Source organism: Dasypus novemcinctus, chromosome X, assembly GCF_030445035.2.
Source record: "Dasypus novemcinctus isolate mDasNov1 chromosome X, mDasNov1.1.hap2, whole genome shotgun sequence".
NCBI classification, from domain to species: domain Eukaryota; kingdom Metazoa; phylum Chordata; class Mammalia; order Cingulata; family Dasypodidae; genus Dasypus; species Dasypus novemcinctus.
The window spans coordinates 118,177,916-118,195,411 of NC_080704.1; the positions used below are offsets into that span (position 1 = coordinate 118,177,916).

The 17,496-nt window shown below is 45.2% G+C and overlaps 1 protein-coding gene across 3 annotated transcripts in view; it reads left to right on the forward strand.

Moving 5' to 3' along the window:
• Window positions 1-884: 884 nt before the first annotated feature.
• The window catches only part of TMEM164 (transmembrane protein 164), a 272,538-nt gene continuing 255,926 nt past the window's right edge, over window positions 885-17,496 (forward strand). Inside the window, exons 1-2 of one of the 3 annotated variants that reach the window (XM_058291368.2) lie at window positions 885-1,066; window positions 1,844-2,501. In XM_058291368.2, coding sequence (XP_058147351.1) covers window positions 2,112-2,501 — 390 coding nt within the window. In that variant the 5' untranslated portion in view covers window positions 885-1,066; window positions 1,844-2,111. Of the gene's footprint in view, window positions 1,067-1,277; window positions 1,460-1,843; window positions 2,502-17,496 lie in introns of those variants that run through there. The other 2 variants (XM_058291367.2, XM_058291369.2) reach the window with 2 other exon arrangements.

The window sequence follows — 17,496 nt, forward strand, 5'->3', positions numbered from 1 at the left end:
TGGGCTGACAGGCCTCTCCCTACCCGTGCTGTCCCGTTTGGTGGATCCTTGGCCACAAGCAGGTTGGGAAGCAGCTGCTCCCATGCTGGGAGGGAGGAGGGAAAGAAGTCAAGGGAAGCTTCTTTCCCTCCTGCTAGTCTGTGATTCTGAAGGCAGGGCAGGAGAAAGGGGAGAGAGAGGGTACAGGGACAGAGAGGAAGTGGCCAGGGTAGGCTGTGTGGCCTGAGGTGAAGGGAGAAGAATGCTAGGCTAGAGCAGGAAGAGCCAGGAAAAGCAGGGCAATCAGTTCCAGTTCTAGGCATTGAAGTAGGGCCTACAAAGGAGAGAGAAGACGCGCTTCTGGTCGTGCAGGAGTCTACTATTTAATGGCAGAAAGGAGGAACGGCGGCGAACAGAACGCCACACCCAGTAAACCCCGCAAAACCCAACTTGCCCAGCTGCTAATCCCTAGACAGGTTTATTCATTCCACAAGAACTTCAGTGATGGCCGGCATAGTGCCTACTATGTCCCCGGTGTGCAAAGTAGTGCCCTCGAGAATTGGGTCTTAGGAGGCGAAATCAATCAAAAAGGCTTCACTGAGGAGGCGAATTCTGTACACGGTTGGGAAGTAGGGAGGCGTTGCACGCGTGCAGGCTCAACGAGTGCAGAATACGAGATACGAGATACGCTGGGGAGAAGGAAGGAGGCGGGGATTGAGCACGGAAAGAGGGGGAAGGGAGAGCTGAAGCGACGGTGGGAGGTGTGAATGGTGGAAGCGATGGGGGTTGTGAGGGAGGCCAAAAAGGGAAGGCAGCGAGGCGGGGTAGTAGTTGACCGAGGGCGGAGTAGGGGGCGAGAGGCTGAGCCGGACTATAGAGGCGGGAGGCGCGGTGGCGGCAGCGAAGGGGAGGAGAGAGGGAGGGAAGAAGGAGGAAGCAAGCGCGGCTGCTGCAGGGGGAGGAAGACCGGGAGGAGGAGCCCTGCAAGGCGGCGGCCGCCGGGGAAACCGAGCGCTGGAGCGCGGGGAGCCCAGGGAGCCCGGGAGCGGACTGGTCGCCCGAGTCGGCCCCGCGGGCCGAGCTGCCGGTGAGTGGAACCCGGAGGGGCGCGGCGGCCCTTTCCCGGGACCGGGCGGAAGGTGCGGGGAAGATGTGGCGCCAGGGCGGAGGGAGGGTGTCGTCTGTAGCCCAGCCCCTGGCTGGCCCGGCCTCCCTCCCTCCCTCTCGGTTTCCTCCCTCCGCTTGCGCGAGAGGGGCAGGTCCCAGGCGGGCCGCGCGGGCTGGGGGTGGCGCTGCCCGGGGGGGAGGGGGGGAAGGGGGTGGTGAGGCGGGCGTTTGGGGCCGGAGGAGGGTGGAGCTGGGGGCTCGGAGGTGTACCCGGAGGTGGGAGGCTGGTCCCGGACGCCTCCAAATTGACTGGAGGGGCCTGTCGGCGACGAAGTTCCTAGCTGGGGGCAGAGACGGCCACGCGGTTGCAAGAGTAAGAGTTCCCCCTGTGGCGAGTGTGTGAGAAGAGGAGTCCGGCGTCCCTGCCTTCCCCTTCCCCGTCGCCCTCCCCCGCCTGACCGGCCCCGCTCGCTCCTCTCCTGGCCTCCACGCGTCCCCTCGCTCCCACCCCGGCCCTTGCCTCCAATTTCCCCCCCACCCCCCCGCCCTCGGTTCGCTCCCGCGGCACTGCCGGGTCCCTTCGGCTCCCGCCCTGAACCTCCTAGATTCGCGTTTCCCCTGATCCCGGCTTGCTTTGCCACTGCCCCTATTCCCCTTTTCTTCCCTCTCTAGTAACCCCTCCCTGCGTCATAATTCCCGATGCAATTGCCTCTTTGAGACCTTTTTTTTTTTTTTTTTTTCCTCTCCTTCCTTTTAGATTGGCCAACGGCTCCTTTCAACCCTGCCTCGTTGGTGGCCACTGGAGAAGCGCGGGGGTTCCCCAGACAGCCGTGGGGACGAGTTAGAGCCAACACTTTATCCCGGGCCTTGCGTGTAGTTCCCCCTCCCCTGTTCTGGGTGCCTGGACGGGCGGGGTACGGGGGTGTGCCCTCCTTACATGTCCCTCCACCCGGGCAACCCGCTGGGGTCGAGTTCCATCTTGCTCTTGCTTCCCGCACTGTGGTCGAGGGGAACTACTTTGCATCATGTCCCGGTATAGCTACCAAAGCCTTCTGGACTGGCTCTATGGGGGCGTGGACCCCAGCTTTGCAGGCAATGGGGGCCCGGACTGTGCTGCGTTCCTCTCTTGGCAGCAGCGGCTGCTGGAAAGCATGGTGGTCCTGACCCTGGCCCTGTTGGAGATCCTGGTGGCCCTGCGGCACATCGTGAGGCAGACGAAGGAGGACGGTAGGGGTGGCCGTGGCAGCCAGCCAGGGCAGGTCACCCAGCCACCAGAGGAAGGCAAAGAGAGCCTAAGCAAGAATCTGCTCTTAGTAGCCCTGTGCCTGACCTTCGGGGTGGAGGTGGGCTTTAAGTTCGCCACCAAGACCGTCATCTACCTGCTCAACCCCTGTCACCTGGTCACCATGATGCATGTGAGTCTGTTGACTTTTTCCTGGGCAGCATAAGTGATAGAGTCATTTGTGTGTTCAGGCACTCTTGGCAGTGTAGAGCACCTCATCCCTACCAGACGTGGGACCCTTAAACCTGGTTTTCCAACAAGTGGCTGCCTTTGTGCCATTTTCAGATTTGGCTTTCTTTCCCCTTTGCACAGTGCATAAGCCCCACAGTGGAGGTGAGAAACATTGTGCTTTAATCCTAGGAACATTTGTCACTCAGGCTGGCCACCCCTCCCCTCCGTCCTGCCTAGGTGGCCTTTCAGAAGTAGGAAGTCCAGCCCCAGCCAGGTGCCCTTTGAGAATCTGAGTCAGTGGATCATGGCCCAGTCCGCTTGCGCTCTGCCTGGTGTCACTCAGTTCCTGGAGGTGGGTTCTTAAGCCTCCTTGTCTTCCTGTGGCACTTTGAGGGAAACACTTTACAGGTTTCTCTTAATGATTCTTTCATATGGGAGTTTATGCTCTTAGGGTGAGGTCTGCCTTTGAATTCAGAGGCACTGGAGCTGCACCAACCTCCTACTAAATCTACTCTGAAACAAGTCCCAGATTGACTCATAACTCTGGGCTGGTGATCTCGATCTGTGGTGAGAGGCTATTTATTTTTTGTGAACCTCCCCATCTTATCATTTTTATTCTGTCTCCTGTGGGGTCCAGGGGTGCTCAGAGAGCCTATGTCTTTACCTCTCCAACTTCCATCCATTAGCAGCGGTAAGAGCAGCAAATGAGATTGAAAGGAAAAGTTGCCAGATACATAAAAATAATCTGGGTGAGGACCAAGAGTGAGACTGTCTTTCTGTACTTGGCTTTATGAGGAGAGATGTTCTAAAGCTATAAAATCATGGAGGAGGAGGATGAGGAGATGGGGGAAAAATCAGTCTTTTTTAGATCTTAGGCTGTGGAAAATCTGGTATGTTTTTATTTAGGGGCAGCTTTGAAACCTGTCATTGGCATCTTTACTGCTTTTATATATGTAGAAAATTATTCTTGGGAGACTTGTGACAACACTATGTGGGGCAGGGGGTTGAGATTATTATCCCCATTTTATAAGCCTTGCAGGGCCCAGGGACAGGAGTTTACTAGCTTGCAGCCAGAGGATGAATTAGCTTCTGGGTTGGAAAGCAAACCTACCCTTTTGGGCTTGCAAGCTGTCAATGGCAGAATAGTCTCCCTACTGGGAGGCCCATGAGCTTGGTACTCTCTACTTGTGGCTTGGATATTTGCCAGCTGTGTGTTCCTAGGAACTCCTTTGTTTGCAGTGCCTGGCCTCAGTTTCCCAATCTGTAAAATAGGGTGCATGATCTCTGATGTGGCAAGGAGGTGTGGACAGCTGTGGAATAAAGAGGTTGTTATTGATTGGGCTGTAAGCATTGAACAGGGGTGGAGCCAGCAGCATTTTTAAGAGAGGGCTTCTTGGGAAGTGATGTGATTCACAGGAAGCCCAGGACTCTCCCAGCTAGATCTTCTGTGTAAATTTGAGCCAGTCCTTTTTTTCTTTTCCATGAATGGTTTTTTTGTTAATGAGAGGAAACAACCGGTCTCAGCCGCTGCTGTGTGAGCCTCTAGGGACAGGAGTGCTTTTTTTGGATGGCAGGTGGTGAGGGTCAGAGGGTACCTCCTCTACAAAAGGGTCTTGAGGCCTCTGGCAAACCACATATCTAGAAGGTCAACAAAGGATTAAATTCAGCCTGACTGGGGCTGCTGCTGGTAAGATGATGTCAAAACTGACAGCACCACGGTTTTTAGAGGAGAAGTTTGTATAGAGGTTTTTAGAGGACCCAGGAGACCTAGTTGCTGTGTGACTTTGGGGCTTCAGTTTGTCCCTCTGTAAAATGAGGCAGAGTTGTACTCCTAGCTCTTGATGGTCGATAGTCTGTGATTCTTTTCTCTGTAAGTAGTGGACAAGAATGCAACAGAGAGCCGTTCTGAAATGCCTTTGGCCTCCTTAGGTGGAAAAAGGAAGCTGGTTTCTTTTCTGCTGAGCTCAGGTGGTCAACTCTTGTTCATCTTTAGCTCCCGGTGTCTTCCCAGTGAAACCAACTGGACCAGGCCATCGCTGGGGAAACATGCAGATGATGACACTTAAGAGCTGGCTGCTGCAGAGAGATGGGTGTTTGGGGACCCTGGACTATTCCCTATTACTGTGCTTTTTCTACTATCTTGTGTTTATTAGCTTAAACTCTGAAGATGTAAGGTGGAGCAGAGTAGAGTTATGCTGAAGAATTTTTCAGCCCCACCAAATGATACTCCTTTGTCCCTTACCCCCAAGTCACTGCTTTGTATCCTTTAAATAGTAACCCCTGGTCTACAAAGGGGATCTAGCCTTTGATGGATCTAACTTTCCATACCCTCTCAATGGTTCTTCCTGGGAAGCAGGCATGAGCAGATTTTTAAAAGTTCATATGAGCCCTTAAAAAACCTTAACAGCAGAAGATTGGAAAGAATTTTCTGACGTGGCTGCAGCAATGGCTAATGGTAATATATATGGTAAATGATACCTTACATTTATCATGTACTTTTTATAAGACACTTTCACATGCACTATCTTTTTAAAAAAATTTTAACTATCTTTTTTAAAGATACATAAATGTTAATAAAAGATACAAAATGTTAAATAAAAAATATAAGAGGTTCCTGTATACCCCACTTCCCAAACCATTGATGAGTACATTTTGGAGCATTGCTACAACATACATGCATTATCTTATTTAAAGTTATGCTAGATTAGCTGGGACCTGAAGAAAGAGATATTAAAATGTTTTCTGTGACTGTGTATATTCCTAAGGGGACATATTAAGTACAAACAAATGCTTTGGCAAGTAAATTAGTTGAATTAGGCCATATTATGGTAGTAAATTCTGTGGAGTTCAAAGAGACCCTGATCAGGAAAGGGAGACATTAACCAAAATGGAAGGGATAACTTCACAGAAATAATTCTGATATGTGTCTCTCAACAGGGTGACTCAAATTTGGCTTCCTGTTCCTCAGAGAGTCATTGTAAATTTGTCTGTAACAAAGATGGTATTGCTTTAGGCCAGGAAGTAAAGAAGGGGAAGGGAAATTGGTTAATCTCATCTTCAATTTTTCAGTATGCAAAATTATTCCCAAGGCCTTGTTATACAAACCATTGGCACAATCATGCTGCCTTTGAGTGACTATCAACTTCAGTAGTATAGGAAAAGGCAAGACTCGAGTCCAAGTTCTATTTTTTATTAATATTTCTGCTGCCAGGGTTTTTTTTAATCTTTTTTTTAAAGATACATAGCTCACACAAAATGTAACATTAAAAAATATAAGCGGTTCCCATATACCCAACTGCCCATACCTGCCACTCCTCCCACATTGACACCTTCTTTCATTAGTGTGGTATATTCATTGCATTTGATGAGTACATTTTGGAGCCTTGCTACACCGTATGGATTATAGTTTATGTTGTAGTTTACTCTCTCTCCCAGTCCATTCAGTGGGTTATGGCAGAATATATAGAGTGGACTCACTGTCGGCTTTCTTTTTGGTCTCGTCTGATTTCTAAAGGGCCATAAAACTGAGACTGATATAGGCTTCCATGATTGAAGCAGCACCATCTCACATCTAAGCTCAAGCCAGAGATACTTGAAGGCTCTCAGGATTCGCAAGCAACAAGATTAACACACCACTGTTAAATCCCTTGCTAAATATCAGAGGTATTACCAGATATCACCCAGCAAGTTAGTGGCAGACGTTGCCACAGTGAGAATCAAAGCTTGAGCAGGAAGAGATTCTCAGCTATATAAGTCCTAAAACCTACGATCTCTCAGCAGAAGGATTACAGTGAGAGACTGCTTGGCTGAATGTATCTGTAAAGACTGGTGGACTTACCTTAGTGGGCCTTTATTTCCCGTGAGTCCAGTTATGTTATCTTTATCTTAGGAACTTGACCAGAATATCCTATCTGGGGTGTCCAGTTCCTGTTGGTTCTATGTGTCTATGTCACTGGCTCCTCAGTAAACACTGACCTTAGTTGGGGCTCAACCTATGCCATTTAACCTTCAATATGTCTGCACATAAGGTAGACTGTACCCATAGTGGACCTTTGCCAAATAGTTATTAATGCTGTTGATCCCTTTGCCCCAAGCCACTGGTTTTTAGCTAGTAATACAGAGCCCCATCCTTTTTTAGAGTTGCCATTGCTACATGGTTTTCTTTCTGTAAAATGTATTAGAATTCTGACTTCTACTAAATATGGTTTACCTGCTTTGGGTCCACTCTTTGATTTTCTTCTTCCTTGCTAAAAGTGTGAAATGACACACATTTTAAAATGTCCTGAGCATTTTGTGACATCTTTTGGAACTAATGGAATATTCACTCATGTATTGCAGTTGCTATGTGATAGATTTGTTTTAGAGAAACAAATGATGGATTTGAGAAGTAGGCTTTTTCTTTTTTCCCCTTAACTTCAGACCAGACATATTTCCCATCTGTTGTCTGGAGTGCTGATTACTGTTCCTGCTTGGAATTGACATTGGTGGGTAACGGGTACAATGAGGGATCAAGCCATCTGCTGCAGCTTATCAGATGGACTGTGTCCTCTGTCATTAGTCCAGAGGGACATAAGTGGGTGATGTTTATATGGGCCTCAGCAGTGAGGCATAACCTTCCTTTTTAGTTTGTTTTGTTTTTTCCCAATACGAAATTTGCAGAGAATTTTTCCATCTTTCATTGTTACAGTCTCTGGGGGCATCCATTATAAAGAGAGGAGGTTTGGATTGGTGGATTAAATAAGCCATAGACAGTCCTGGGGTTTAAAATTATGATTCTAGTTGTGCTCATGGCTAGCTTAAAAACTTGAACAAATTATTTAATCTTCTCCTATCTCGTTTTCCTCCATGAAACGGGCCACATGGAACCAAGCATTTCAATACTCTGAATAACTGTGTGGTCACTTAAACAGAAGCTGGTCAAAGCTGATCAAAGCTGACAGATGACCAATGTATTTTTACCTCAAACTCAGAGACTGACAAACGTCAGCTCCTTTTAACCTTTCTTGATAGCTATAGAATCCATCCCTGTAATCATTCCAGTTGCTTTTCTTGGATCCTTCCCACTTACGCAGATCCTTCTAATGTGCAGCATATAACACTGGATCCTGTAATTCTTAACAGAAGTCTAGCCCACACCAAGCAGAGAGGAAAGATTTACCTCCCCACCTTTTCATGTCATGCACCGGGTCATACAGCCCAGCATTGTGCTTGCTTTTAAATAACAGTATGTTACTGGCCCCTTTTTTGTGGATCATCCACAGGCTCCTGGGACTTTTGACCCTTAGCCATAGATACAGCGTCTTCTTCCCCCCCTGGAAATATGCCTCTGAAGATCCTTCTTCTCTCTGAAACCTTTCCAGATGAGACCAATCTCATTCCAGTTATTCTAGTCATTCTAGTAACACCTTTTGTCCTGCTTTTCCAACCCTTTCACAGTACTCCTCTGAATATTTGGTTCTTTAACACATATCTTTGCATGTATGTAGGTAGTCCTGTGTTTGGCTGGATTACTTATTTTTGCATGTTTGTTCAGTTTTCACCATAGTGTGAATATTTTTTAAAGGAAAATAAGTCTTTTTTTTTTGTAACTCCCTTCAGAACTTAATACAATACTTCAGATGCACATTACTTGTTTAATGTATAGCTGCATAATGTTGATGGAGCTGATTTTTTTCTTTCCCCTCTGGTGGTCCTGTCTATGTTCCCTTGAGATCTCATGGGCCTTGTTCCTATAGATCTATGTATTAAGAGACACTTAAAGTCAACTTTTTGAAATAGCCAGAAGAGAGAGGGAGTTTCAGCTCCAACTCACACATCTTTTTGTTAAATTTCCATCACATTCTTGATATAGAGGTGGGGTGGACATAACCATCCCAAGGTCCACAGGATGGAGGAATAGAGTATGGATTAGAGTGGACTTACTGATATTCTACTATGGAACTATTGTGATTAGTAATGAAGGAAATTGTAACATTGATATGGAGAAAGTGGCCATGGTAGCTGCTGAGGGTAAGGAGAAGGAAGAAGAGATATGATGTGGGGGCATTTTCAGGACTTGGAGTTGTCCTGGGTGGTACTGCAGGGACAGATGCTGGATATTGTATGTTCTGCCATGGCCCACTGGGTGTATTGAGGGAGAGTATAGACTACAATGTAAACCATTATCCATGTGGTGCAGCAGTGCTCCAAAATGTATTCACCAAATGCAATGAATGTCCCATGATGATGAAAGAGGTTGTTGATATGGGAGAAGTGGGGTGAGGGGGGTGGGGGGTATATTGGGACCTTTTATATTTTTTAATGTAATATTTTTTAAAAAGTAGAGAAGAAAAAATATTTTCATCACAAAGTGCTGATTATTAGAAATGTGGTTTGCTCTCCTGCCCAAGCTGTCTGCTTGCTTTTATTCCACTCAGGAAATTATGCTGTTGGAGCTTGGTCTTAATCCCTTGGTATACACCTGGATATGCCTGCTTTCTTCTCTTGCTTCTTTAATAGCATATAAATTTTAAAAAATGTTCTTAGGCTAGTGACTCCTTTTCAACTCTCCTGTATTTTTCAGTGCCTTGTTAAATTGAGAGTATCTTGTCTCACATGCTCCTCCACTGCCAGTAACTGGCTGAATGAACATGAAGAGAGTATACTGGGTCGGAAGAGGAATGACTGTCAAGCTTAATTTGTGAAAGAATCCCTTGGAAGTTTGGTATTAATATAATGCACATGCCTGACCTCTACACAGAGCTTCTGAGTAAGTCTAGGGTGAGGCTAGAAATCGGTGTTTATAACAAGTTCCTGGGTGATTCTGATGCAGGTGAGTCTTGGACCCCACTTTGAGACACATTGTCTAGTGGCTAAAATATCAGGTGGGAAGTTGGTTCAAATGCGCATCTTGTGTGGTGTGAATCTTAACTTGTGGGCGGGGCATTTAGTATTCTGGAAGCACTCCAGTATTTTATGTAGGTGTTAAATAATGTTGCTCAAGTTGGAGGTTGTGAGCCCACAAAGTATTGGGAAGTGGATCGTAAGGTAGCTTTAGCATTCCAGTGGCTTGTTTAGTGACTGAACTATTATCAGTAGAGTATTGAAGCCAGGCCTCCTTTTGACCTTCTACTTTTCTTCCCTTCTCATCTTTAAGATCTGTGGGGACCAACAAGAGGAAATGTTGACAAATGGTTGTTGAATGCTAGTTCTCTCTTGGCAGATTGAAATGTTCATGAGAACAAACTCAACCTTGGATTCATTGAACAAAAGTTTATTGAATGCTTATTATGTACTAGACATTGTGCCAGGCACTGGAAATTCAAAGATAAATAAGAAACAGTCCTTGCCCTCATGTTGCTCACAGTTTAGAGAGGAGACAAGAAAACAGATCAACTAAATTACAACATGACATGTACAGTATCAAGTATGAACAAAGTCCTATGGAAATGTAGAGGACAGAGGGTCTTTATTTTTTTTTAGTGCAATTAAGGAGGGCTTCCTAGCAGAAGTAACATTTATGCTCACTTGTGAAGGAGGAATGTTAGCTTCATGAGAGCAGGGAATCTTGTTTGTTTTGTACAGTAGTGAATCCCTAGTGCATAGATCAGGGCCTGGCTCATAGTAGGTGCACAATAAATGTGCGTGGGTGGGTGAATAGGAATTTGTTGGGTTATGGAGGAAGGTAGGGAGTTCTAGGCATAGGAAACAATATGTGCAAGAGCACAGAGTTGCTTCCTCTTTCACAGGGGAGTGTCTCAATGTAATGTAGAGACATTCTCATATTATCATCAGGGGCAGATTTTTTCTTATTTTTCCCTTGGCAAACCAAAGATAATTCTAAGAATGCTCTGTCACTTATGGGATGTGAATTAGAGAACTGAAGATGCTCAAGAATCCTCAGTAGGGGGGCTTACAGGGTAGAGAATTGTCTTCTGTGCTGTCCCAAGGAGAGCCCACACTGTCAATTACAGGTGCATAGAACATTGAGGTAAGTGAGCAGACATTAAAGACCGGAAATGGAGAGATAAAAGGCATCCCACCAGTGGCCAGGATGATTATTTGGAGAGGAGAGGTACCAAGGATTGAACCCAGGACCTCATACATGGGAAGCAGGTGCTCAACCACCAAGCTACATCCACTCCCCAGTGAGAGCTGGTTTTTTCGTTTTTTTTTTTTTTTTTTTAGGAGGTACTGAGGAATGAACATGGGACCTTGTACATGAGAAGCAGGCACTCAACCACTTAAGCTACATCCTCTCCCCAGGAGATGATTCTTAGTGGCTTGCAGGTGGTTGCTGCCTCCACTATTGTGATTGGCTCATAGACAGACTCAACTGGGTATGGGGGAAGGAATGAGTTTTTAAAGGGCCTTGTTATCCCAACTCTATCTCTGACTGGTTGACTTTATCCAGTGTTTTTGAGCAGGTGGCCTTAACCTATGTTCTTTTTCCAGCTTTTAGCCTATACCTCAAGCCAGGAGAACTGGGGTTATCAGTAGCTTAGCATTATACTTACTGACTGCCAGGGTATCATATTAATGTGAACCCCCTCTGTTTTACTTTCCTCGCTGCTAAAATACCATACAAGGGGTTGGCTTAAACAATGGGAATTTATTGGCTCATGATTTGTTGCTAGAAGATGTCCAAAACTGAGATGGCAGCAAGGCAGTGCTGTCTTCCGGAAAACTGGTGTTCTGGGGCTGGCTGGGGGTGATCCTTGGTACTTGGCTTTTCTGTCTCATGGTAATGCATATGGCAATATTTTTTTTCTCTTTCCGGTTTCTTGGTCTTCCTGTGGCTTCTCTTTCTGTGTCCAATCTCCTTTGCTTATAAGGACTTCAACCATATTGGATTAAGGCTCACATTCATTCACTTTGTGCACACCTTAACTAGTAACATCTTAAAAGGTTCTGTTTACAAATGGGTTCACAACCACAGGACCTGAACATGCCTTTTTTGGGGCACATGGTTCAATCCCCAACACTCTCTAAGGTGCTTGGTTACAGCATTTAATCATAAGGCCTGGAGAGTGCCCCTCCTCTTCTGGGCGTCAGTCCTCTCTGTTTACTTAGCTCTTTTCCAGGGAAAGTGTTGCCAGCCAAGCAGGCTATGGCTTGCACATCTGTCAGTACATGGTGTATCAGGGGACTTGGACCTGTGGCCAGCCTGATGTCCTGAACAGGAGGGTTTGGGGGACCTCTCAGTTAGCTTTGATTTCTTTCCTGTAGCTGTTGGAGGGAAAGCCAGAGGGAGGGAGGGTTGCGTGAGTCCTGTCCTGGGCTGTTGATTCTGAGGGAAAGGAATGGATGGCAAGAGTCAGCAGGTTAGAGAGCATGGCGTGTTCTGCAGAAACATTCTAAGCTCTGCCCTCTGGGCAGGTGTTTAGGTGGAAAGAGGGAGGGGCGGGGAGTGAGATTACCTGGAGGGGAAAGGAAGCCGAAGCCCATTCTAGTTCCGTAGGCAGGCGTCTCCCTGTCTCCAACACACAACCACGGTGGCATAAACTTGGGGTGTATTTTGTCTGTGCCTTGTATCATCTTTGCCAATCGACCAGCTGTGTTTGCAGAAAGGCTGTGACTGCTTGTGCTCTGGCTGTTGCTAGCAAAGAGACATTTCATTCAGGTGCTGATTAAATAAAACTTAGAGCCAAATTGCACATTAAGGCCCTTGACTGTGGCTCTGGGAACCCTAGGTAAACACTAATTAGATGTTCTGGGCAGAGCATTAGCAGAGGCTGCTAGTGGTGAGGGGCTGTCTTCAGAAATCAAGTTGAGGGTAAATGGGCATGAGAAGAGACTTCTAGAAGGAGTCTTGATCCTTTTTCTCTTAGTTTATGAGATCTGAATTGCTGGCCTGCACATGGAAGGGTTAGGCAGGCTTCCCCATTGGCATTTACTTGCCAGATTCTCACTAGGACACCTATAGATTTACTTTGGGGCACTACCCGGATCTTAAGCAGGCAAGTAGAAATGCCTTCTTTTCCTAATGCAAGTCCAGCTTAGTGGGTAGACCTTCTGGATCTTTTTCCTGGGTTTGTATTTGAGCTCTAATACTCTGTGACCGTACACATATTACTTAACTGCTTTGGCCTCAGTTTCACTGTTTGAGGCCTAATGACATTTTTTGGGTAATTTGAAGGTTATCTTAAATCACCTGGTCCTTTTCGAAGAATTTGGAAGGTGGCTATCATTGATGGGAAGCTTGGCTTTCTAGGGACCTATAGGCTCAATTACTGCTGTTCTGATCAATGGAGTGAATTCACGATGCAAGCTATCTTGAAATCTGTAGCTTAGGAAACCAGTGAGTATATGACACAAATATGAAAGGAGTGGTGGTGGCAGGCAGAGGTAGGCAATTGTATTTATTTTCATTTTTTCATTAATTTCTTTAGATTGAGGAATGTCTTTGTTCAGGTGCTATGTAGTAGCGGAATTAAGTACTTATTAGAGGAAAAAGCCACGTCCAGAGCTAGGAGAAAAGCACCGGTAAAGTAGACCAGTATCTTAGCTGAAGGAGTAGCAAGGTATAGTGGAAAATATGCTGCCTCAGGAAGTAGACTTCATTGTTTTTGCCTTGTCTTACACATCAGTAAACAGACAGAAAAAAAATAGGCAGCTCTCCTTGTATCTGTGGGGCATAGTTAACCCTTCTCCTTTTCTAGACTAACTACTTGCTTTTTGAGTAGACTTTGCCCTGGGACCTAGCAAAGTCACTAGAGGAAGGTAACCTTAAAGTGCACCATCTAAGGCCTAGGCCTTGGTCATGTGACTTGATAGCCTTGGGGTGGGGAGTGTCCTGCACCCCCTCTCAAGACCTTTGATAGGCCTCTGGACCTATTCCTAAGTATTGTGGGTAAATAGGCAGTCTTTGAGTTGAGAGAATTGAGAAAACGCAGGTAATTTTTCGTGTAATAATCCGGGTTCCCTGGGAGGAGCTAGTTTAAGGGTATTTCTAAAACAAACAGCAGCTCAACAAAATAGCAACCTTTAGAAATTAGCTGTGCAGGTTCACTTGTCCAAGACCTAGGGAGCAGTGTAATAAAGGGTCCTCTTCATATCAGCACTTGTTTGTTGTTGCTTCGCATTTGTTAAGAGTTTCCTTTTTTAAGTTCCAGACACTTGAGTGTGTGTGCCCCTTCCACTGTACTTCATTCTCTGCACCCTGCATGAATGTTTCTGAGGGTCGTGTGCACAAGTGCCTCTTGATCTCAGTGCTTTCATGGTTAGCGCCTTCAGCTGCTTGTGCTGCTGGCTGCTGCTTTACAGAGGCATTTCTCCCTGTTGCCTGGGGTCCCAGTCTCATGAAAAACATGGCACCCTGAGGAAGGAGGCTTTAAATTTCCGTTTTGCCTTGTGGTTGCTCACTGTGCTTTCCAATCCAGTTCTCGACTCAGAATAGCCTGCCAGCTAGGGTATATCCTAGGTTGTGTTTCCTTGCTCACTTATGGGGTTTCTGGCCAATGAGTGAAAAGAACTGATTGGCCCCTGTCCCTGTGGCAATCTTCCAGTGGCAGGACTTGGGAGGCAGTGAGGTGCTGTCTTGGCCATAGGAGGTCAGGGATGACCTTTAGGCCAAGGCTGCATTTAATTTGTCGTGAAGAATGTGAAACATTCCATGTCAAAGTGTCTCCTGACTGCCTGGGTAGTGTTTGGCCATGCTTCACAGCCAGTGCTCTGTTTGCTCAGATGTACACATGTGGAAACCATCCTAGGATCATCTTCCAAATTTCTTACTCCCTGCTTTGGGTCTGTCCTGAAAAACAATTTGCAAAGTACACTGTGGTCTGCACCTTTTTCTTAATTTTTAAAAAATTTTTTATTATACCCCTCTTTTGCGATTAGTTTGCAGTGAACTGAGATTAATCCTGGCTTATCCCTCTTATTTTTTCTTTACCTTCTTTCCTTGGGGTTGGCTCGTCACGTTCCAGGCATAAATGTTCATTGATATTAAGGACAGCTGACACCCTGCTCCTTTAGGGCCACCCTCAAAACTTTTAAACACTATAAACCGAGAATGGGGTCAGATTAGAAAAAGAGTCAAATATAGGAGGAGGAGCTCACTGTAATTTTTGGGTTGTTTCTGTATATACTCTTGAAAATTAGGAGTAATAATAAAAATAACACTTGCAACATTCGGGGGCACTTACTATGCATCAGTAAGTGTACTACCTGTACTATCTTATTTGTAGCCTTCCACAAAGGTCATTTTTTATTTTATATAATTCTTCTTTCCCATGGATCTAACCGATTTCCCTTATGTTCACTGTAGACATAGGATATTTTAGCAATACTTTCTCTAGGTACTCAAGTAGCAGAATGATGCCAAGTCAGAGCTGAAAGAAATCACAGAGATGATTTAGTCTGCCTCTCCCTCCTCCCTCATTTTTCCAGATGACCCAGAGAGGTGAAGTGACTTGCCCAAAGCCACATAACTAAATAGAAGCAGAATTGGGTCTCCTGACTTCCAGTTCAAGTGTCTCTCTGTAATACCACACTTGGCTTCCTTCTACATCTTACCATTTAGCTTGAAAGGAACTGGATTTTTGTTCTTTTTCACTATTAGAGAAACAGAAGTCTTGTGGTTTTTGAGCATGGTTGTCTGTTGCAGCCTTGAAAGTGAGGATGCCATGGCTGTAGGCATCTCTTTACCTGATTGGCATAGCAACTGATTTTTCAATTTGCTTTTCTGCCTTCCCTTTTTCTCTTTTGTAGAGGAGCCTGACTCAAACGTGCATGTCCCCGCCCCCCCTTGTTGCTTGCCCTGAGCAACACTTACTGGCAGGACAAGTGTTGGCAGTGAGCTTGCATGCAGAGCCATTGTGATCTGCCTCAAGATAATGATTATTTAGAAATGGGTCCCATCTAGCTGTGAGTATAACTAAGGTTATTACTTCTTTCCTCCAAATAAAGGCCTGCATCTGACCACAGCGAACTTGTGTGAGGCTCTAGGGCAAGGGACCCATATCGGGTCCCAGACGCTTTCTCTAGCAGAGATGACAAAGGCCAAAGAGGAAAAAGGACAGAGTAAGCTGCCAGCCCAGGGGAGGAGGTCAATTCATCTCGGTAAACAGTGCAGACTAATAGAAAGAGCTCTGGATTGTTAGCCAGACCTGGATCCTGGTGGTAGGTTTCATTGCAAAACTGAGTAGTTTTTGCTGGTCATGTAGCCTGTGTCTCAATTTTCTTATATAATAAAACATTTAATGTGGTAGTTAAAGAGTTGTAGTGTAGGTTCTGGCGACAGAGTGTCCAGGTTCAAATCCCACCTTTGCTGATTTCTAGCTGTGTGGCCTTGAGCAAGTTCATTAACAGATGAGGCCTGTTTCCTCATCTGAAAAATGGGGATAATGATAGTATTTACTTTGTGGGAATGTAGTGAGAATTAAAGGCATCACTTCAGGTAAAGTGTTTAGAACAGTGCAGTGCAGAGCAAGTGCCTAGTTAATATGAGTTATGGCTATTTTAACCATTTATAAGATGGGGATAACCTTTCTCTTTCCTATTTCATAGGGTATATATGAGTATGAAGTGAAATAAGGTATGTGAATGTGTCTTGTAAATAAAGCACTATCTAAATGGGAAGAATATTCAAAGGCTTATTAGCCCATTGTTTCTGGAATCAGATATTGATGAATTTCTCTCGGGCAATCCAGCAGATAAGAATGGTTGGTTTATACAGGTAGGGGGTTATATAAATGTGCAGGCCATTAAGCAGTGCAGATCCTGGTGTACTAAGGAAGCTTGAAAGCTGTGGATCCCAAGTAAAATGGCTAGAGGATTCGGAATGAAAAGCAAGGGTTGTTAGATACTCTTTCTTCTGTGCTATCTTTTGTTAATGTCAACATAGTCCATCTATTGACACAGGTAAAGACCCTTAAAACCTTGATATTTCCATTCTCCCTCTTCCTCTCTTCTATCATCACAGTCATTGAGTCATCTTGATTTTGTCTTTTATTATCTTTTCCATATGTTTCTTCCTTTTCTCTGATATCTCTATCCTAGTTCACCTGGTTGTTTATTATTGTTGTTGTTGTTATCTCTCATCTGGTTTACTACTGCAGCCTGCAGACTGGTCTTCCTTCCTAGGTGTTTTCCTGCTGTGTCCATCCTTTACACTACTGCCAGAATTATACAAGTACAATACAGGTTGGGATATGCCATTTCCTTCCTTAAAAACCTTCAGTAGCTCCCTATTGCCTTCAGCTGGGATGACAGACACCTAGCATGCGTAGGTGTCTGTATTGTGTCCCTGGCAGCCTTTCCAAATCATTAATAGCATGCTTTCCCAGGGTGTCTCCATGGAAGGTTAAAATCTTTTGTAGCATAGCATTCTAATCAGAGTTGGCACATAGACTAGGGGTAATTAATAGATAAACCCTCCAGAAAAAGCCTGAACTCCTTAAGAGAGGATTTAGGATCTTTGATCTTGGTCACAACTTTTTTTTTCAGCTTTGTTGTCTAGTACATTCTTCCATGTGCATTCTGATCCAGTCACATGAACTTCTAGGGTTTTCTGAAGTTGTACTTTGTTCATGTTCCTTAGCCATAAATAATCTTTTCTCTTTGCATTGTGATGCTAGACATCATTCAGGGCACAGCCTAAATACTCCCTTCTGCAAAGCTTTCTCCAAGCCTCCAAGCCAGTTTAGCCCCTCTTGTCTATTTTAGCATTTTATTCTGCTTGTTTTTTGTAATTGTTTACGTTTCTTCTTCCCTCTTTAGATTATGCATTCCCTGAATGCTAGGTCCGTGTTTTTATTAATTTTTCTTCCCCCAGAACACCTAGCACATAGAAAACTTTTAATGTTTTTTAAATTTAATTGAGTCTGGTCCATTCCCTATGTTTTTCAGATGAGGTACCTGAGGCTTAGAGAAAAAGGTCGTAAATTCATTTGGGGATCTGTTGAGTTTCTGGCATCTGAAACATCCAGACTGGGATATCCAGCAGGCAGCTGAGATGTGGTAAGGGCTAGAAATGT